This window comes from Pocillopora damicornis, chromosome 1 (assembly GCF_964200805.1).
Source record: "Pocillopora damicornis chromosome 1, jaPocDami1.2, whole genome shotgun sequence".
Lineage (NCBI taxonomy): Eukaryota > Metazoa > Cnidaria > Anthozoa > Scleractinia > Pocilloporidae > Pocillopora > Pocillopora damicornis.
This window is the reverse complement of record NC_142670.1, coordinates 28,114,982-28,136,652: the sequence shown is the minus strand read 5'-3', so window position 1 is coordinate 28,136,652 and position 21,671 is coordinate 28,114,982. Positions and strand designations below refer to the sequence as shown.

The window sequence follows — 21,671 nt, the reverse complement described above, 5'->3', positions numbered from 1 at the left end:
TTACAACTGGGTGTGGAAGAGAATAAAAAATTACGAATTAAAATTGGGCGCTATCCGGTGACTAATCCAACACTCGTGTATCTTGAACAACTATTACCTATTCCAGCATTAGCAGCTGGAGACCGGCTAGGAGACGTTGTTAATGACCTCCATTTACAAGATGTTTGTCGGGCCATACACGAAATAAGAGGTCAGAAATAAATAATGAGTCTGCAAAACTTTCTAAGCGTTTTTTTTTATTGTTATTATGGGTTGGGAAAATGATTCCCCTGCTGCTGCAAATGTCTCCTCGCCCAAGCTTGACAATCTCTAGGGCCGACGATACGGTATTAAATTTTACAAAAGAGAGAACTCGCCTTTCTTCAGGACTGTTCGCTTTTCACCAAATCTTTGAAGCACCCGTTTTCTATTTTTTTATTCTCCCTCCGTTGTTATCCTCAGGTATCTATTTGGCGAAAGATGGTGAACCATCAGATGAGGAGTTGGAATATCTGTCTCTGAAACTTGCAGGAAAATGGGACAAATTAGGAAGACGCCTGGGATTCAACCAAGCAGCAATAAGTAGCTATGATGAAGACAAAACGAATTTGGAAGATAAAGCTCTTAACATGTTAATGGGTTGGAAACAAGAACAAGGCAGCAAAGCCACTTACACAGTTTTGAACGATGCCTTGTGTCACAAATTGGTGAAATGTAAACGTCTAGCAGAACAGTTTTGTTGCGATAAGGTTGAAGGCAATGCCTCATCTTAGTCTTATAATATAAAGACTGATCATTTCTGCATTACGTCAAATATCTTTGTGAGTACTCCAAAGAGCGTCTGTGTCGAGCATTCGCGTCTAGTAAGTCGTTCGTTTTCCTTTTGACTCAAGATAGGGAAAAAATTATCTCTAAAGAAAAGATATTTACTCGCATTTTTGCACTCAAGAACCGCTAACTAAAGAATACTAAGGTCGGAATTCACTCAGACGTCCAGAACTATAGATCAGAGCTGAATAACGTATGCGCACGCGCTACGCTTTGGCGCGAAAAACGAGTTGTTTCCGAATTTTGAGTCGTTTGCACGTTTGATTTTCTATGCTACAGATTCTAGGCGTTTTTTCCTAGCTGCTTTTTTATAGAATAACTTCCAAAAACTTTCTACACCCTCTAGATATTTTCAAAATTTAATTTTCTTCTTAAAAACACTAGATATAGGTAAATGCCTTCAACGACAACAAAATGCCTTGGTTCAAAATGCCTTGGTTCAAAATGCCAGCCCTATTTTTCGCCGCAAATTTCGCTGAATTTTAACCTCGAGCGCTTGAGCCCGTGTTATTGACCATATAACTGTGACGAAGTATTTTTTGTTTAACTCTATCGTCCAGAGCATGTGAAGTACATTACTACCCTCAAGCATCTCATCTCATACTTCACAGCTTGACATAAGAATGCATTTTCTCCTTACTGTTCTCTGTGCATTTCCTAAGGAACAGACATAGAGAATTGGTTTAACAATTCAGAGCTTCTTAAGTTAGTTATCAGTTACTATATTCTCGTATTCTTAATTTTTGACTTAGGTTGACACTGTAAGGAAAAATTAGATGCTAGACACTGTTTGAGTTGAATTTATCGTTTGTAGTTAGCTTGAAGTAACAGGGTAATTTTGTATAGAGTGAGACTCCCCTTGTCTCAGTGTGGTGGATGAGCATAAAACGTGTAACGGCCTTAGAATAAAATTTGTAGATGCCGAGCTACCTTTTTGTTCTTAAAAAGTGTGAAAGTTCAGCAAAAATCAAATACAAAATGTCTCTTTCTCAGGCGTAACTCCCATAATTCTTTGTGGTTAATAGAGGTTTCGCATTTCCCATTGAAAGTTCAACAACAAGTTCACCCCTGTTACGACGAGTTGTCCCCATCAAATATAATATAGATTTATATAGCCAAGCCTTAAAGAGGAGCTCCAGTCAGTTTATTTTCCAGCCCTTCAACTTACTAAAAATTCCTATGCACTAGCTCTCGATGAATTATCTAGATGTGGGACGGAAAGACGATATTCACACAACTTGCAAAGTGATCAACATATCAACATACATGCTAGTCAGCGGTATTTTCAAGGAGCTGAAGACTTTCGTTTACATTCCTTATGGTTTGAACGGATTGTCCAGAATGTAGAATGTTTTCTTCCCTAGATGTCTGTATCGGTTGAAATGATATTCAATTGCGCGTGTTTGTTAATTTTGGTTTAGACAGAAAGAATCCAGAATCGTGCTTAGCATCTCTTATACCTTCTCCTGATATCGCCATTTATGACTGTTTACTTCAACGATTTTTCTCTAACCTGTCAAACTCCTCTGATAAGCGTAGAAAATGAAAAAGAAAAGTCACTTTTCAACTCGTGTCGATGTTTAAATTCTCCTCTTTCAACTGCTCTGGCTGGAAAGACCGATGCTGTAATTGCATATCAATGTACATGTCTTTAAACCAACTATCCTCTATCCTGGCAACTCTAGCCACTGAAATTCTAAATTTGTCTACCCTCTGAGCTGGTTCTTACGCTGCGAAAGTTAGATTTCAACGAAGACAGGCTAGAACTAGAATATCTTTGTACATTACAGAAACTAATCCAAAGATCAATCAAGTTTTATATTTAGTTTTAAAGTTGAGTCGATGTTGTTATTGACCCATGAAAGAGACTCAAAAGTCTGATATGGTAGCCTCTATGAAATTCTGTCCTGGAAACTGGAGTTGTGGCAACATCACGGTTACCATGAAAAACAAAAATACATTTTATTCATCTGAAAAAGTATTCATTTGGCCATTAACTAAGACTCTCACTGGTTCACTCTGATGAAATTTTAACATAAGAGGTTTTAAAAGGCTTGGGTATTTCTTAAAATTGGCTAACTTAATGCAAAAACTCAGGTTATACATTGAATGCACACTTTTTTTAAACATTTTTCCATTAATGCAGTTACCTGCTGGCAAAACATTATAATATATTTCAACCCAACCATTTTCTCATAAACATCATTATAAAATAATTATGCAGGTACCCTGGCTAAATAAAAAAATGGCTAGTATATACAACATGTCTTAAATGCCACCTTCAGACTAAGCGAACAGCATCAAGAAAGGTGTGTAAGGGAACAGGGTCGCTTATTTCTGCCATTCATTTGCTTCTCACACCTGTTGCGGACTAGTTCATGAGGCTGGGCTGTCAGGGTGAGGGACTGAGGATTTTAGCAAGCCGTTAGATTTAAGGGAAATATTAATGAGGAAAGTGACTTTTTTGGAGCCTGGAAAATATCATTGTGTAAAGCCATACAGGTACTAGCAAACTCATTCTTACAAACTAGTATGAGGAAGGATACAATATTTTACTTCATAGATTTGATGCATGGGCTGTGCACAAAATTTTAATCGGGCTACTAGAACTAAAATCCTCAAGGAATGATAAAACGTAGCCGGGTTAACACTGAAGTCGCCTCAAGCGCCAAAGTCGTTGTTTTCAAATGTCGTTTTTTTTTTTTTTTGCGAATACAAGAACGTGTATAGTATAAAGATCAATATCTTAGACAATGGCTCCGAGAAGCCGAATTAAATACAAAGATAATAGGGCTAGCTGCAAAAATGATTGAGATCGTTGAAAAATGGTTGCAGCAAGGATGCGTTTTTTCCAGAAATAGAAAGAAAGGGCGGAGTTTGCCTTAGATGGCCGATACTGAGACGGGCTTAGTAACAACAGATATCAATGTCGCGATTTTGTGTCGTTCATAAATTCAACAACCGGCAAAGGAAGTCAGGATGAGAAGTTTTTTGCCACAGAAGCATTTCACACCAAGTTTACTGCAATTGTGGCAATTATTCGATGGGCCATGCCTTTAGAAAAAGTTTTCCATCTGCCACAACCTTGTTTCAGTTTTGTTTCGGTTTTGCCTCAAGACAGGCGAAATCCTGCTGTGAGGAGAATAAATTTCGCAACTAATTGACAACTGACAAAACTTAAAAAAAATCAACCGTTTCTAATATTTTCTGTCCTTAAATTTCCTATGTTTTGGTTTTTGCAGAATTTTGTAAGCGCGTTTAAGAAAGTTATAAGGTCTGTTTGTTTGATTGTTTGCTAGCACGTATCACAAAGACAAGTGATTCCCAACTTGCGGTTGTAGCCCAATTCATTTCCGCTTTGTTCCAGGATACATTGTGCACTGTTAAAGATGGCGGACGAAGGAAAATGAAAATTTACCCGAAACAATTAGCTCATAGGGAAAAGATTACAGAAGAATCTCAGGCTTAGCGAAGTCTCTTGCTGATTGCAAAATAGAGGTAAGATTTTAGTCTACTCATCGTGTTCACTACGCTCAAGCATAGGTACGTTTAAACAAAGTCAGCTTCAATATTGTCCAAGACTTAGGGGTTGTAGCTAGGGATTGTTCCAGTTTATGCTTACATTTCTTTTTCCGAGCATTACTCGTATTAATCTTTATCGTGACAAATTACTCAACAGGAAAGGTATTTTAAACCTAGAATGAAAAAATGACATCGAAGGCACGTGAGGTTTGGTTTGTTTCTTTTTAACCCTTTAACTCCCAAGATATGATTGTTAAATCTCCCCTCTCGCTGCTACACATTGTCTTGTAAATAAGTTGTAAGAATTTGTTGTTAAATCAGCATGACAACTTTTCCCTGAAATTCTGATTTTTTTCGGGCTCAGTATATGATGGATGACAACCCAATTGGCAGCCTTTGACAACCCATGCCTTTGTTGGAGAAAAGAATGCTCATGCCAGTGAAGTTTATTTTATAAATTATGTAACAGCTTCCCTCTTTTATTTTTATTATCCTTCAAATATTTTTCAACACACAAGAAAAATTTTTATGAACAGACTACTTTTTATGGCGTGTCAGTGTTCTCTGAAATGATTTTGTGAACAAAAGAAACATTTTCCTTCTATAGCAATGCTCTTCATCTTGAATCAAATCTTTAACACAGAGTTTTCCATATTGGATGTAAGGTTTGAAAATTGGGAAATATCACTTGCATATCCCCCAGTTTTAGCTAGGGGATATTCTGTCATGTGATATGTTTAGACCAATTGCCCACAAGCAAATAGTTGAATTTGTTGGATTATAATGGAATTTATTGATCATGAATATTTTTTTTATAAAACTAAGGTAGCTGATGTATTGTAACTGTAATGTGTGGTTTTGTAATTAAGATTTTAAAATATGAAAAAAGAAGAAAAAAAAACAGAGAGAAAGAAAGAGAGCAACTTTGGCTACTGCAAAATACAAGACAACAGATTGCCATTTTTGTCTTTGATTGGTTGATTATAGTGCTAGTATTTTAGCCAATCACAGACCAAGGTCATGGAAAAGCTTAGAAATACTAGATTGTTTTTAGGCTCAATCAATGTTATAAATAGCACTGTGTATGACAAGTAAAAAGATCATTATAGTGTTCAAATTTGTCCCAAATTGTCTACTGTTAGTCAACTAGATGAGATCTTGATTGTTTTACTTCCAAGATCTGAGATTTGACTCACTTAACTGAAAACCTGACACGGCTTGTATTTAATATTTCAGAGAATATGCTTGAGATTATTTTAATGCTCAACCAAAATTTGCCAAGTTGTTTTAGATATTTTATTTCCTTAATGGTGTTTATTTAATTTTTTTCAGGCCCTTCTTTATGGATGCTGTCAGTGTCCCAGAAAGACAACATTACCAAATTAAACATGCCTGTGATAAGGAGTTTTGAGCTCTTAAAGCCTGTATAAGACAAGCAGTAAGTCTCCTTGTAGACTGACCAGGCTCTCTTTTCTTTCTGTGTTTAATTAGCTTTGATACCATGTTAGATTTCAAACCACAAACTCGATTATTGTCACAACAAGATAGTCAAGGGGGGGCACAAAAGTGTCCTGTTAGGGTTGGCGGAGATTTCATGTTGCTTGACAGTAGTATATCTTGTACTCGGTGACAGATGTTTAGAATAATTCTTGCTATCAAGAGACAAAGCACAATTTAATTACAGGACTTGATTGACTTCTGTTCTGATTATCATCTAGCAACAACCAATTACATTTAATTTACTAGCATAAATTCCCATGATAAATCAAGCATTCTTTTCTGGGTGATAAAAGTAGCTCTTGCACATCTGTTGTACTGAGTGAATACAATAGCAAAAGTGAGCCAAGTGATTAAATACCTAGACAAACAACTCTACTGATTGTTTCTTAAGTGTAGTTTAGTAAAGCTATGTGAACAGGGCTAAGTCGTCAAAAGAGAGAGGGGTGATAGAAAAAGGAAGCCTTGGTTTTTCAATGCAATGCATTCTTTGCCATACCTGTCCATAGTTTGTTTGAGTTCAAAATTTGTTCATGAGCTTAAACATATTAGGTACTTAATGACTGGCTTTGAGGGAAACAGTGAGTTTTCTTTTCCCAAGACTCTCAACTGTTCCTTGAGCTGAGGCCAAAGGGGAAAATGAGGGTCAAATAAAAAATGGTTTTTGATTTGGGAGGTATAACATTCCCAATTTTAATTGACAGTCATTTGCAAAAATTAAGGACTCGAGATAAATAGAGACTACAGCAAGTCACCTGGACATAGGACTGTTGTGCTTTTTTTTACTTCAATTCAAATACTACCTTTAAAATAATCTAATGAAAATGATATATACATGTGAGATTAAATTAGATTCATAGAATTGAGCAATAGAAAAAGAGAAATGAAATTCATCATGCTTGGAAGATGATGCTCATGTAACTGTTATGCTGTTATACACATTTCCCATCTGTGCCCTGTGCTCACATGTGTAAATTCTTGCAAGAACACACCGTCAGCCAAGGAAATCGTAGAAGCACAATAATATTATAGAATCTTTAATAAACATGTATACACATGCATTCTCTATTGTCTATTGTAACCTTTTACACTCTAACATCAAACTGAATATAAATGTATATTCTCCATTCTTTTCTCTACACATCTCTTAATGTTCTGACAAGGAGAATTTGTTCAGCAATCAAGACCTTGTTTGTTAGCAATAATTTCTTCTATTCTCATGACCTTGGTGTTTAATTAAGGTGGGACTTAACCTAAAAAAGACCCCTTTTTTCAATGACTTGTCACATCCACAGTTTTTAGTTAAACCATATAAAACCATATATCACTGAAAAGCTAATGAATCACAGATTTCAGTTTTTTCAATTATTTCTGCACACAGTTTATTTGTAACCTGATACCAGCAAAATATTGTTACCCCATACTGTGCACAACCCACATGTACTCTAGAAAAGAAATCTTGATATGGAATGCAGCTAGCTCTGATTTGTTTTTATAACTATATAGTATATAGGCTAATCATGGGGATGAGCATAGAGTTTTAAAAAATATAAAAAACTTTGGTTCCAGCCTCCAGTTAAAGTAAAGCAAAATTTTTGGGGTGAATTTCCACCACAATTTTCTTTGTAACTTTTGACAAAGTAAAGCTACAGAAAAACCCTTTGCTCATTCCCAGACACTCTTTGAAAGCAATAAACATTGAAAATTTCAAGTCAATTGGTTAAATCCTCTATGAGATATGTTTTCTAGAATGCGCAAAATGCACATTTTGAGAAAAGTGCGATTAAAGTTAAAAAGCTAAAACGAAGATTGTCTGCACAAATTTGCATGGCTATGAACTATCCAATATCATAGCAAATGTTTCTTTCAGTCACTTAGAAGCCTCCAGGTTCATAGGTATCACCATCAGCCTCCCGTAGGGCATCTTCTCTGCGTGTGCGCCTCATTTGCTCTCCTTGCCGGCGCTTCTTTTCTTTAGCAGAGGTCTGAAGGTCCGATTTTCTCAACCGCCTCTTGTCCTTTTCTTCTGAGGCCTTCTGAGTGTACTCCCCTGCTGGAATTACCAGTCTCTGCATTATTCTTGCTCTGCTGGCAGCTCCACTATGAAAATGGCACACAGTAGAAGCAACTGCACATCTAATCACCTTGGCACCATGATGCTTGTGTTTTGGGCAGCGTGCCCACACCAGTCCGTTGATGCATTCATTGCGATTTTGGGTGGCGCCACGCACACACCTTTGGAGCAGCTTAGTTTCACTAAGTGTGATGAATGTTGGCTTCAGCAGTTCAAAGAACACTTCAGGCAAACAGTCACCTGCTTCATAAGTATTTGTTCCAGTAGCACAATCTTGTTGCCATTTACACCAGGAATCCTCACCAACAGGGCAGAAGCGATGTTGTTTAGCAGCATCTTGTGACTGGACACTGTGATGGAGGATGGCAATGATATTTTTCTTCATGGTGTAAACAACAACATCAACCTCTCTTTCTGTTAGGTTTGCTTTAGTTAGGGTGTTTTGTCTAATGGCTAGACCATAGTACTTCTGAAGGCGTTTAATGCGGCTCTCAGTCAGTCGGCCCCGTCCTCCAATGGGTTTGCCATCTGCAAGTTTACCTTTGGTTCTTGCTTTAAGATTAAGTAGGTGCTTGCCCATGCGTTTTTGCACGTGCCCAACACAATCCAGTTTTTCCACCTTGCAGTCATCGCCATATATATTCTCCACAGTATTGAATGCCTTACTGTCTCCGTCAGAAACCATCCATTTATACCTTATTTTATGCAGTTCCACAGATCTACTCCAAACAACTATGGCACCCTCAGCTTCCATTGCAGGTGAGCTTCCATTAAAATTAATGTCACACTCATTGGAAGCAAGATGCTCAATCTGCCATGCTTCGAACTCCCCGTCAGTTTGACACTGAGACCTTTTCATGGTACATTTCCGGCATTCTTTTGAAAGGACATGATAGTCAAGAACCTCTCCAGTGTCTACAGATATAACAAAAACAACTCCAGTCAGAGAGGTAAACCCCCTTTTCGCCCATGTACCATCAAACGAAACGGCTGCATCGACTACATCATCATTGACTTCATCTCCACTTTCCTTCAGGATGTACTCGCGAACTCTTATCCCTGCCTGTGTCATTTCATCTTTGGCTTCAGCTTCTAAAGCCTCAAGTATTGTGTCTACTTGTCTGTAATAAGCAGGTAGTGATAGACATGGCATGTTCATGATGCTGCAAAAGGTTACTAGCCCTTCATAGCCACCTCCTGTCTCCAGAGAATGATAGACTGCACGACGATTTACGTCAAAAGATTGCCCTTTCTTTGTTATTGTATCTGATGTTTTCAATGGTGTAGCTTCAAGGCAGGAGCTACACTCCACAGAGAGGTCTGCCATTAGCCCATTTCTCCCAGAAGAATTCTCCTTCAGAGTTAAACTCCCTAGAACATAATAACAGTATACACTAAAGTTATTTTGTGCATTCTCATACATGTATATGAGTCACAAAATTTATTCACCACATACCACACAACAGACAGTTACAACTGTAATTTTTAATAAATGAAAACAATAAAGATAGTACTGAAGAGAAGTAAAAAAACATTCTTAGAGAAAAAAATGGAAACTGCACACTGTTACTAGCATATGCTACGAGACATGAACAGTAAAGAAAAGGTTAAAAGTAAAACAGATGTTCACTTATGTTTTCTCACCTTCCTCGCACACATGTGCTTCAGACAACGTGGCATATAATTTCTTGAGGTCTACAAGTCTGTATCCCTCTCCCTGAAAATCATTTACATCAGAAATCTTTGATGAACTATCTGGTGAATCTTCTGGTCTCATTTTGAGTCTCGAAGCACTGATGGAAGCACTTTCGGCATCTGACAGAGCCTCATCACACGAGGAACTCGATGCTGAGTTTGTGACTTCTCTATCCGCACGCGGCATTTTCTTCGCTTTCCTTGCGTATCTCTGCACTCCAGTAAAAGGCTTTCCTTTCCGCTTTCTTCTATATACAGTATTCTTCTTCCCTCCTGGCATTTTAGACAAAAACTTCGCTGATATAAAACTCGAATCTCGCTCTCACAGTATCTCCACAGTTGAAAACACGCCAGCTTTCAATCCCACGCCACCTCCGACTAGCTATACTTCATGTAAGGGGTCATATAGCTTCCTCTTGAAAATACTGAGGAAATTCTAGGAATTGGATGGACTTTCGGGCTTCAAATTGGAGCAAGACTGAAAGATGCTACGTTGCGTTGCCATGGTAACCAAAAATATTTTTTTACTAGCTTGCAGAAAACTTATCGTAGGCAACAAAATAAAGCAAATTAGTCTTAAAAACTCATGTCATGGCTTTCTTCTATGCCTGAAGTTTCAGATTTCTCCAAAAACAAAAATTGCATTTTGTAGTCAAATTTTAGGTTAAGTCCCACCTTAAGTGATAATAATGCAAAGAGAAATCAGTTGCTTGTCACCATTTGGGGTGTAAGGCTTAGAGAAAGTTAATCTCCAAACAATAGAAAACCTGGTGTGCCTGTCCTTTTGTTTGCTCTGCTACAAGATGTTAGTAAAACAGGGATTCTAATCAGTAAAAAAAATTATCATGTACTTAATATTATCTGAAGTTTACCCTCTTGTGTGATGATGTATTTTTGTTTCAGGCAAAGAAAACCAAAGTGAAGAGTTGTAAAGAGAGAATAACTACAATTGTTGCAGTAAAGTTTAGAAATGGAAGATGTCACAGGGAACCCACTCTATTTTTTTGTGGGGTAAAAATGTTTTAAGGAGACATTTAGGCTTGTGGAAACCTAAACATAATGCAATAGAAGACCCTGTGCTCATGATGAATGCCAAGTTTTTTGTTTGTTTGTTTTTTAATTTGCTTTGTTTTTTTTTTTTTTTTCAGGTAACTGGGAGAGCTAACATCATTGTGTAGTTCCAGAAAATATCCATACCCCACCACGGAGGGAATTTCATATAGGACCCCCCTCATCTTTCCAAATTCCAGCCTCTAATGTAAAATTTCTTCACACAAGCATTGATTCTTGTTAACAGCGGGTCTATAATTTCGTCCGATTGTGCATAAACAAACCTTGGCTAGTTACCAGTCCCACGCGCATATATACAAAGCTCTGGATCCTAGTGTTTCTCAATGTTACTATCAACTGTTTTCGACTACGGTACGCCTGTACTTATCATTCATTGTAACATCGCAGGCAAGTAAGCCATAAAGAAATCGTCAAGTCTCCTACACATTATGATGCAACAGAATTAAGCCCACTGCAGATCAAAATTAAGAGATGGCTTATGAGTAAGGCGGTCACAAATTAGTTTAGCGCTGTGGTTGCATGCAACCAAACTGAAAAGGTAAATTAGCTGCTAAATGACGGTAAAAGTTGAAGAAATAAAAGAGATCGACTTTTTGAAAGAACATCTCAATGGCTTTTCTGTTGAAGGCAATTATTGTTTTGGATATTTCGAGGGAAACAGAGCAGAGATGGATGATCTGTTAGTTTCATTTCAGGCATTGAACTCCACGTGTTATGTACTTACAGAAAGCCATTCAAAAGAGAAAACCACAACAGATTTTCTCAAATAGGTATATAATCTCTCAGCGTTTTAAAGTGCACAGATCCCGGTTTCCTTTCCTGACTCTCCTAATTCAGGGATAATTTAATTGAGAAGAATCGCCGTCTTTCAGAGTTTATGGTAAATTTCTTCAAAGGCAGTCTTACGCGATTCGCGAGAAGCTGTGTCTGAACTACCTATTTATATTTCATTTTAGTTTCTTTGTGTTTTTTTGTTATTGCTGTTGTTATTTTTTTTTATTCATTTATCTCTACCTAAAAGGTCTATTTGGTTTAAAAACAGCGAACAGTGGCTTTGGCGCTTTGATGCCTCCGTTGGTTAATAGAGCATTAAAAGTATTGTTCCAGTTAAAGCTTGAGGAAAATTGCTTAACTTTTTAAGTAGCGAAGTGTAACTTGGTAACATTTCGGCTTTACAACACGATTGTTTTCTGCAACTACAAAACGTACATTTAATTCTTCTTGGTACCTTTCGGATGCCACCGATGCCTTCATTGTTTATTAAAGCAGTAAAAGATATATGTACAATCAACACTTTTGAATTGCTTAACATTTTATTTAGCGAAGTAAACTATTTACACTTCGAATAAAGGGGTAAGTTTCTAAAGAAACTGTGGTGCTGCGTCGGTGGGAGAGTATAGCAGGTAATTTAGTGTTAACAACTGGGTTGAAAACGTAAATTAGCCACCGTAAAGGGTAAAAAAGCTGACGTTTCGAGCGTTAGCCCTTCGTCAGAGCTTTCTGACGAAGGGCTAACGCTCGAAACGTCAGCTTTTTTACAATTTACGGTGGCTAATTTACGTTTTCAACCCAGTTGTTAACACTAAATTACCTGTTTACACTTCGGCTTTACAACACGATTGTTTCCTGATACTACAAATGATCTGTCTATATATGAAGTATAAAAGTTGTTTCACCGCTGACCACTCATATTTGGGTCGTTTTTTCTATCCCCGCTCGTCGCCCGTGATGTAGTAACTCCCGTTATGATCGAGGAAAATCCCCAGGTAACCACTCCTGTTGGTTGTGATCTTTGGAGACTGGTAACGAGTATTGGCGGCTCCGTTCGAAAAACAAAGTGATTCTCTTCTTTATTTGATGTTATTTATGTTCCAAAGCGCTACAAGGATAAAAGAAAACTTTCTTTGGCTGCAGAACTGTTAGAAGCATCGTAATTTAACAACTTAAACTTCAGAACGTCCCACTAAAGCAGGTAAGTGGCGCCAATTGACATACGAAGAAAGTCGATCGACTTCCTACCCTCTGGACGAAAATTTCGCCTCTTACCCCACATCCCCTCTGGAATTTCCAATTCCCTCCGTGGTGAGGGTATGGATATTTTCTGGACCTACACATTGTAGAATTGATGCAAAAGCAAATTATGGTTAATGCATGCTAAGTATAAAGCTTATGCTAAAATGGGGACCATTTTATGATTTCTTGTTTAGTCACCCTAGATATGGTATTGTCATTTCTTGTGCACATTTCATTTAAAAAGTGAGATTATATTTCAAAACTGAAGTAGAAGCTAATGTGCTAGGTAGTTGAACCCATGAAGCACAGAAAGATCAGTCATTGAAAAGAATACTGGGCATGTGATAATGAAAAAGTCAAGTTTTATCTTAGTTTGGTGGCTTCTCGTTGAACTTTTGAATGCTAATCATGGTGCTTAGTTGTCATCTAAAATCCACCTGTTTAAAATAAACATTTCTGTCTCAGTGTCTTCATCCTTTGTCACTGAGATGTCAAAATGGCTGATCCACTGTGCAACGCTGGTAATGGTTTATTGTTTCTTGTTTCTCGTTATGGCTCTCTTTGCCAAGCTTTTGGAAAAAGCATGGTATGAATTAGAAATACTCATGGCTCATTTCACCTTAGTTGCTTCTTGTAACAGAAAGGAGTACTAAAACCCTACTTACACCACAACACTATAGGAAGCTCAAGCTCATACACTTAGACTGTCTGTTAAAACATAAATACTGTAATCTGCTGCTTATAAGCACTCTCTCCCCCCTCCCATTTATAAGCCCCCCCCCCCCCCTAGGTTAAAGACCTATCTACCTTTAAAGAAAAAAAACATCCAATTATGAGCCGCCTCCCCCCCGATTAAAGTATATAAGCCCTTCTAGTAGGAACAAGCCTCAGTGCTGTGACTTGGAAATTTTAATGATAGAAGTTCAGTATGCAACAGTTTATTCTCAGGCAAATCCTCATATTTCGCCTACTGGCCCACAGGCGGCCCAACCTCATGTCTCGAGAAAAAGAAAACGATTAATTCGTGAAAGCGTCACACGTTGTGGGACTCGGTGTTAAGTTACGAGAGGAACCGTTGAGAATTTGAACACGTTAATGAGGAATAGTATGGGGAACGAAATATGGTCGATTTACAATGATAAATATTTCGAAATATGAAGATCTTACACATAAAATCAATAAAACGTATTCACATTTTGTGTGTCAGCTGTGGTTTCCGGCAATTTCTTCCGTTTTAAGCTTGTTTTGCCATCACTTTTATTCCTGTTATAAGACGAAGTAAATAATAGTGATGGCAAAACAAGCACGAGGGGGATGTGGTTGTAAACTCGATTAGATAATTTTTACGGGCTCACAATGTTGCTTAACCCATGACACCCTAAAATCAGTATGCATATTCTTCATACTGCTCTCTAAACATTTTCCACTATACCAACATGGAGAATTTGTCCAACAATCAAGAGCTTCTTTGGTCGGTGATCAGCTCTTTTATTCTGCTGACCTTAATGGAGTGTTTCAGCGTGATATGGTAAGGAGAAATTAGATGCCAGTCACTCTTAGGGGTTAAAGGGTTACAAACCTGAATCAATCTGTAGCTCGCACTACGGAGGGATAAATCAGCAAGGCTGGATTCTATTATTTCTTCTCGCACTAAATGTATGTTAAGGTTTTCACGTCTAACTTTTGTTGGTAATTTTTGCGTTGGCAGGATCACTTAGGAGATCTGTGTACAGTGATCAGAAACAAAGATGCTGATTTGGCTCGGTGCTGGAGTAAAAGTAAACAGTGGTGTACTGTTATACAGCTTAGGCAAGCAGCAAATGGTAAAATGGTTCCCTCAATATCTTTTTTCTCTCTGAGTATTTTCTCTCCCACTCGTTTTTTCAAAGTTTTGTTTATTGAATTCATCCAACCTCCAAAGAGGGTCCATACGCCGATATTGATTGGTTAAGTTTTTTTTATTATTAAACTAGTTCAAAAACTATTTTTCCTTTAACAGTACAATTTTAAAAAATTGGGACCAATTTTGGAAAAGTAGATTCCATATTGCTATTTTCTTTTCCCTTTTCCAAATTAAGATATCATATCAGGTATGTATGCTTACAGTTTACATATTCTATCCCCAGACCCCTCGCCAGAGCCACGAGGATCAGGGGACGTCGACACTACACGTGAACGCGGGAACTGGGAAATGTGTAGCTTACCTCAACACTGAGAAAAGTGATTAAAAGTTTGTTGGACATTATTATTGATAAAAGTCAAGGTGAAGCTGCAGGACAGACAACAAAGCACAGAATTTAGATAAATGTCCAGTTCGGCTCTGCTGAACATATTTTGACTTTTTGAGAAGTTCCGCTAAGAACGTTTTTATTTCGTCGCCAGCGGAATCGCTAACGGAACCATTGAAAATGCATCCCTACCTCTCTACATCATATTTAACTAAAAAAAATTAAAAAATTTCTGATACCAAGACGCGAAACAGCGCGTGCTGAAACCAAGGGAGATATTTTTGTCCTTGATCTACTGAAGTAAATGGTCTTTCAACAACAACAAAAATAGCTATCTTTTTGTTGCGTTTTTCCAAGCGAGCGAAAGCAAACCCAACGGGGAGCGAGGAAAGGAGCGCCTAACGCCGTCTTCCACTAGTCTGAAATATGCAACAACGACGCCTGTTCTCCAGTTACGTCATCTTACGTCATGGTATCCATGGTTACTGTAGTTCTGGTCACGCGATCCGACAAATTACACGATCTAAGCGTTTGAAAACCATCAGATGCAAACTTTCACAAAGAAACTACGACAAGTGGAGCTAGTACTCTGTGATTAATGCGTTCAGCAGAAATGTAATCTCCATACAAGCGTAAAGATGTGACGGAAACTATTAATAGTGCAGAGCAAAAGGTTAGTGTTTCGAAACTGAGCTGGAGTGTGAGCTTAATGAATACCCTTCCTTGAAATTGTCTGCGTCATTTTATTGGCGATGAAATCTGCTTAAATATGAGATTTTATTTTAGTCCACAAATGGACAAACCTTTATCTGGATTTATTTCTTTTTATTTTGATGATTGTGTCGCATGTTGCAGGGAGCTGATAACCAGGCGAAAACGTTATGCTTTCATGACCACAAACCAATACTGCACGTGGACCTCCGAGTGAGAGCTTCAAGTCAACCTTTGGAGGTGAGGGTTTGTGGATTTTATTCTATATCGAGTTTAGTTTCAGTTTGGGCACGTTAGACTTTCTGTTAATGACATCTCGTATTAATAGTGCAAAGCGAAAGGTCAGTGTTTCGAAACTGAACTGAAGTGTGAGCTTAATGAATACCCTTCCTTGAAATTGTCTGCGTCATTTTATTGGCGATGAAATCTGCTTAAATATGAGATTTCATTTTAGTCCACAAATGGACAAACCTTTATCTGGATTTATTTCTTTTTATTTTGATGATTGTGTCGCATGTTGCAGGGAGCTGATAACCAGGCGAAAACGTTATGCTTTCATGATCACAAACCAATACTGCGCGTGGGCCACCGAGTGAGAGCTTCAAGTTATCCTTTGGAGGTGAGGGTTTGTGGATTTTATTCTATATCGAGTTTAGTTTCAGTTTGGGCACGTTAGACTTTCTGTTAATGACATCGTGTATTAAACACATCATTACAACCTCAAGTAAATCTACGCCGCGCTAGCAAGGATTTTACCTCCTCCAGTTTCTTTCGGAAAGTAGTGATCGGCTGCACACAGGCTAAATTACGCATAGAGCTTCAAAAAGACGTTCCTAAGGGTGAAGAATATTGCTCTGGCTATGTCATTTTCAGGCAGGATAGAGGCCCGCATAAATCTGAAGGGAGGAGGGATCGTTGTTTACATTAGAAACTCATTTAACGCATCGATCATCGATAACTTGTCAACAACTACGGATGCTAACTCCCAACAACTCTGGCTTGAAGTCCAGTGCAGGAAATCAAAATCTTTCCTACTATGCGCTGTTTAAAGGCCAGACTCCATGTCCATGTCTAGATTCCTGGTCGATTTTACTGCGTCTTTTACGGGCTCGCTTCCGCTAGGAATGGAAATTATGGTTACTGGCGACTTAAATGCAGACTTTTTCCTGGCTTTTCTTGTCCTGAGGGCCAAGCTTTGATGAATCTCTGTAATTCACTTAATCTCTCGCTGCTTGTTACACAACCAACTAGGACCACTGATACATCAGTGACGCTAATTGACGTGGCGCTTACAACAAACAAGAGCTTTCTTACTAGCTGCGATGTAAATATTTCGGCAGTTGCTGATCATTGCTTGGTGGCGGTCACTTTGAATCTCAAAGCTTCTAGTGTTTTCACCAGAAGCTACAAAAACTACAGCCCTGGTTTATTCCGAGGCGATTTGATGTGTGTCCCTTTTCACCTTGTTAATATTTTTGACGACCTCGATGATCAAGTTGAGGTATTCAATAATTTATTCCTCGACACGCTGAATGAACACGCACAAATTAAACGCATCAAGATCAAGTCATGCCCGAATCCGTTCATTACAGCTGAGATCAAACAATCGATGCGCGACAGGTGGCAAAAAAAGGCACGTAAAGCAAACGACGTTCCAAAACTGGAGCGTTTTAATTTTTTCAGGCAAGAAGTTAAGCGAGTGATGAGAATCGTAGAGAAGGAAATGTTCGCTTCGAACCACTGAATGACGATGAGACTGAGCCTGGTAATTATCGTCCGATATCATTACTGTCTATTTTCAATCGGATATTTGAAAAATTAATGTACCACCGCCTCAAATCCTATCTTGGTAAAAACGATATTCTATTTAAGTCACAGTATGGCTTCCGCGAAAACCATTCCACGCAACATGCCATTATTGATATCGTTAATGTCATACAAAACAATATGGACCAAAAACTTTTCACTTGCGGGATCTTTTTAGACTTAAAAAAGGCCTTTGATACCGTCGACCATTTAATCTTGCTTCAAAAACTTAATCATTATGGCATCAGAGGAATTATCAATGCTTGGTTTGCCTCGTACCTTCTCGGTCGTTCACAAGTAACTGAAGTGGGTTTTAACTTATCTACCGAATGTGTGATCTCATGTGGTGTCCCACAGGGGTCTGTGCTTGGTCCTCTGCTATTCTTAATCTATATTAACGATATTCACAACTCTTCAGCGAAATTGTCATTCTATCTCTTTGCTGATGACACGAGCTTGTTGTATGCTGACTCTAATTTGAAATCTCTTGAAAAAACCGTCAATAGCGAACTGCTCAAAGTCTCTGACTGGCTCAATGCAAATAAGTTAACGCTCAATGCTAAAAAGTCAAACTATGTTATCTTTCGTCCATATCAACGTAAGTTGAACTACTCGATTAACATTGAAATGATCGATAACTGTACTCAAATTCCTACCACGCTTCAGTGCGAAGACCATGTTAAATATCTTGGCGTCCTATTGGACAGCAACTTAAGCTGGAAATTTCAAATAAATAATGTTGCATTAAAAATAAGCAGAACTGTTGGTGTTGTTGCCCGTCTTAGGCACTTCGTCCCACGTACAACCCTTTTAAATATTTATCAATCATTGATCTTGCCTCATCTGACATATGGTTTGGCGGCTTGGGGTCAAGCTGCCAAAACCCATTTAAAAAAAATCCTCGTGCTTCAAAAACGAGCCCTTCGTTTGATGTACTTTTCTGAACCTAGAGCCCATGCTGTGCCTTTATTTATTTCCTCAAAAATTCTACCCCTACAAATGTTATATGCTGAAAAAGTATCTTCTATAATGTTTGACGTTTCCTGCATGAATGCTCCGTCTAACATCTGTGATTTCTTCACTAAAGCTAATTCAAAGCACAGGCATGAGACCAGGTTTTCTTCGTCTGGAAATTATTATGTTCAAACTTCAAGACTGAATTTAAATCAAGATTCTTTTTCCAGGTTTGGAGCTAAACTTTGGAACGCAATTCCTAACGAATTTTGTCAACTCTCCAAAGGAGCTTTTAAGAAAAATTTTCATGACTTTTTGCTCTCGATAATGGAAGCAGAGGACGATTATGTTGAAGTGCCCATTCTTCTACAAAAAATGGCAAATTCTGCATCCTCGACTCAATGTATATAATTGATAGTTCTGTTAGTAGTAAATTTTATTGTAATATCATTCTGTAAGACTATATATTTTGTAACTTTAGCTTGTTTTTTTTTGTTTTGTTTTTTGTTTTTTTTTTTCTCAGTAGTTCTTATTTATCCAGATAGTTTATTTAGTTACTTTACAATTATTATATTATCTGTTATGACTGCTGTAACCTTTCCTCTCCGCCTGCCTCGTCTAGCTTTTGCTATTTGCGGGTGGAGATGGCAAAATGATTTGCATGAAATAAAGTATAGTGTGAGTGGAAGTGCAGCAGAAACACAAATTCTGTCTGGAAAGTTATAGATCAATGCCTTCCCAACAAAGATCCACCACTGACTACTGTCGAAGATCCTACGGTCCGAGCGAACAGATTTAGCGATTTCTACGTTTCGGTAGGGGTGGCTGCAGCCCCTAAAGCCAAGGACTTCAACTTCCATGGCTTCTCCGATGAGTCAGTCGATGCTACGGACGAACAAATTTGAGTTTCATGCTGTGACGGAACAGGGTATTGAAAAGATTGTTAAGTACATCCCATCAAACAAAGCGCTCGGGCTTGATAGAGTGTCCGCTGGAGAGCTTAAAGACATTCTTCCGGCCACCCTACCCGTCATTATCAATCTGATGAATACTTTGTTCGCATCGAATAGCTTTGCACAGGTGTTGAAGTCCGCAGTGGTCATCCCAAACCTCAAGTCCGGCGATCGTAATGGCCCTGAAAACACCCGTCCTATATCCCTCCTGCCGATAATGTCAAAGATATGCGAGAAAGCTGCTCACACGCAGTTTATTTATGGACTTCTTGGATAAAATAGCAAGATATCCGGCCTACAGAGTAAAAACAGAAAGTTCCACTCCAATAAAACCGCCCTACTACACTTCACGGACCACCTCCTTGAGAATATGGATGAGAAACGAATATCTGTGGTTGTACTACTCGTCATGTCTAAAGATTTCGACAGCATCCAACATGACCCCACTTTAGCCTGGTTTAAGAGTTACCTATCATTACGTATGCAAGTGCTAAGGATTGGCAGTGTCCTATCCGACCCCCTCCCACAGATAGTAGGTGTGGCCAGGGGTCCATTCTCGGTCCAGCTTTGTTCAATTTGTACGTTAACGACCTCCTCTCTGTTCCGGAGAAGTGCCAAGCCATGGGCTATGTAGACGACACCAACCTGCTTTTGGCTCTTCCCCAGTCAGACGTCAGTGTTGCCATTCCTGACCTCAGTAGTGATCTCCGCGAGATAGCAAAGTGGTGCTCACTAAACTCTCTGTTAATCAATCAAGGCAAAACTAAGGTCCTTGTCGTTGGCGTACCACAGCTAACGCGAAACTCTACCTCATGTCGTTCTATTGGGGAACAATATTAAGCCCTCTCCTGTTGTAAAAGACTTGGAGTTCTGCATGGACTCTGCCGTAACCTTTGACGATCACGTATCTACACTTTCCTCTACATCGTATCAATAAAATCAAACATCTTTCGGACAACAAAACTCTTATTTTAATTATAAATGCTCTTATCTCAGTAGGCTTTTCTATTTGTAGTGGCAGTGACATTTATGTCACGTGACATTTGCAACCATGTGCTTTTGAGAGTCCACCATCTCGCCAATAGACTTGTTGTGCTCCTGGAGTCTCGTGTGTTTTCCTCTCTTGCAAAGCTACTACATTTGGCGACAAGGATAAAAGTCGAACACAAGACAAACTTCTCAGGAATTCTGGGCTTTGGCCGTCTGTTTAAGTGGACTAACTGGTCCTGCGGCGTTTGACACAGTTGGGAAGCGTGCCACGTTGGTGCATTTGGAAAGATGAATTTGAGCTTTCCGTGACAGCATCAGGCATCGACAATCCGGAACAGCAACGAGCCGTCTTTTACTTCTAGCAGGACCGAGCGTACATTCCCGAGGACACGAAGGGCGACCCTAAAGACCACAAGAAAGCGATGGAGTCGCTCACGATACTTTCAAATTGAAGAAGAATATTCCAAGGCGCGACAAAACTTTCTAGGAGCTATGCCTGCACCTTACAAGGCTTGAACTGCGTATAAACGATAAGATAGTTAATGTTATTGTTGATTCAGGTGCCAGCCGTATCTTATGTCAGAGCATGTATATCATTCTCTGACGGGGGGAAAGCACCCCTTAGCAAGGTGTGATAAAAATGTGTATGCATACGCACTCTCGAAACCGCTACAGCTTAAGGGAAGCTGTATGTTGAGAGTCACTGTACCACAGACCGACATGTCTGCCACTGCAGAATTTTACATAGTCTCAGGGCAGGCTGAAACCCTGCTAGGTCGTAAAACATTAGAGATGCTTGCAACGCTTAAGGTTGCAGTTAGTGTTATGAACTGCAGTACAAACATTGACAATGCCTAGTTTCTAGACGACAAAACCGCTCTTAAAGTTAAATTCCCCAAAGTTTTTGAGGGCCTCGGCAAACTAAACGCCTACTAACTGAAGTTACACCAAGATGACAGTGTCCCACCTGTGGCACAACCCCTTCGCCAAATACCATTTAGCAGGAGACAGAAAGTGACAGCAAAGTTGAAACAGTTAGAGGGACTAGATGTCATTGAAAAAGTCAATGTTCCCACTAGCTGGATCAATCCACTTGTGGTCGTAGAGAAGCCCAACGGAGACATTCGCATTTGTTTGGATATGAGACAAGCGAATCGTGCAATCCTCATGGTGAAACACCCAGTTCCCACAGTGGAAGAAACATTACAGGAGATTTCAATGGCAAAAGTTTCCGGTAAACTCCACCTAAACATGGCGTTTTATCAAATAGAGCTATACTCGCGTGACGTAACCACGTTTGCAGCCCCGGATGGCCTGTATCGATATGGGCGACTTTTCTTTGGCGTCAAT

General features: G+C 38.9%; 3 protein-coding genes and 1 long non-coding RNA gene across 4 annotated transcripts in view; 3 read left to right on the top strand and 1 right to left on the bottom strand.

Annotated features, from left to right (window-relative positions):
- The window catches only part of LOC149053105 (uncharacterized), a 108,250-nt gene that overhangs the window by 60,983 nt on the left and 25,596 nt on the right, over positions 1 to 21,671 (top strand). The gene's annotated exons all lie outside the window — the stretch shown is intronic.
- On the top strand, positions 4,653 to 10,515 carry LOC149053107 (uncharacterized). Its single transcript, XR_016188893.1, has 3 exons — positions 4,653 to 4,768; positions 5,662 to 7,067; positions 10,277 to 10,515. It is a non-coding gene; the product is annotated as an uncharacterized LOC149053107 (long non-coding RNA).
- On the bottom strand, positions 7,183 to 10,271 carry LOC149053108 (uncharacterized). Its single transcript, XM_089213148.1, has 2 exons — positions 9,545 to 10,271; positions 7,183 to 9,271 (listed from the first exon to the last, which is right to left on the bottom strand). The coding sequence occupies exons 1-2, from the start codon at positions 9,873 to 9,875 to the stop codon at positions 7,701 to 7,703; spliced, it is 1,902 nt and encodes a 633-aa protein (XP_089069274.1). The 5' UTR covers positions 9,876 to 10,271; the 3' UTR covers positions 7,183 to 7,700.
- The window catches only part of LOC149053098 (uncharacterized), a 110,268-nt gene continuing 103,999 nt past the window's right edge, over positions 15,403 to 21,671 (top strand). The window contains exons 1-2 of the mRNA XM_089182383.1: positions 15,403 to 15,580; positions 15,763 to 15,858. The gene's annotated coding sequence lies outside the window, so the exon portion shown is untranslated. The remainder of the gene's footprint in view (positions 15,581 to 15,762; positions 15,859 to 21,671) is intronic.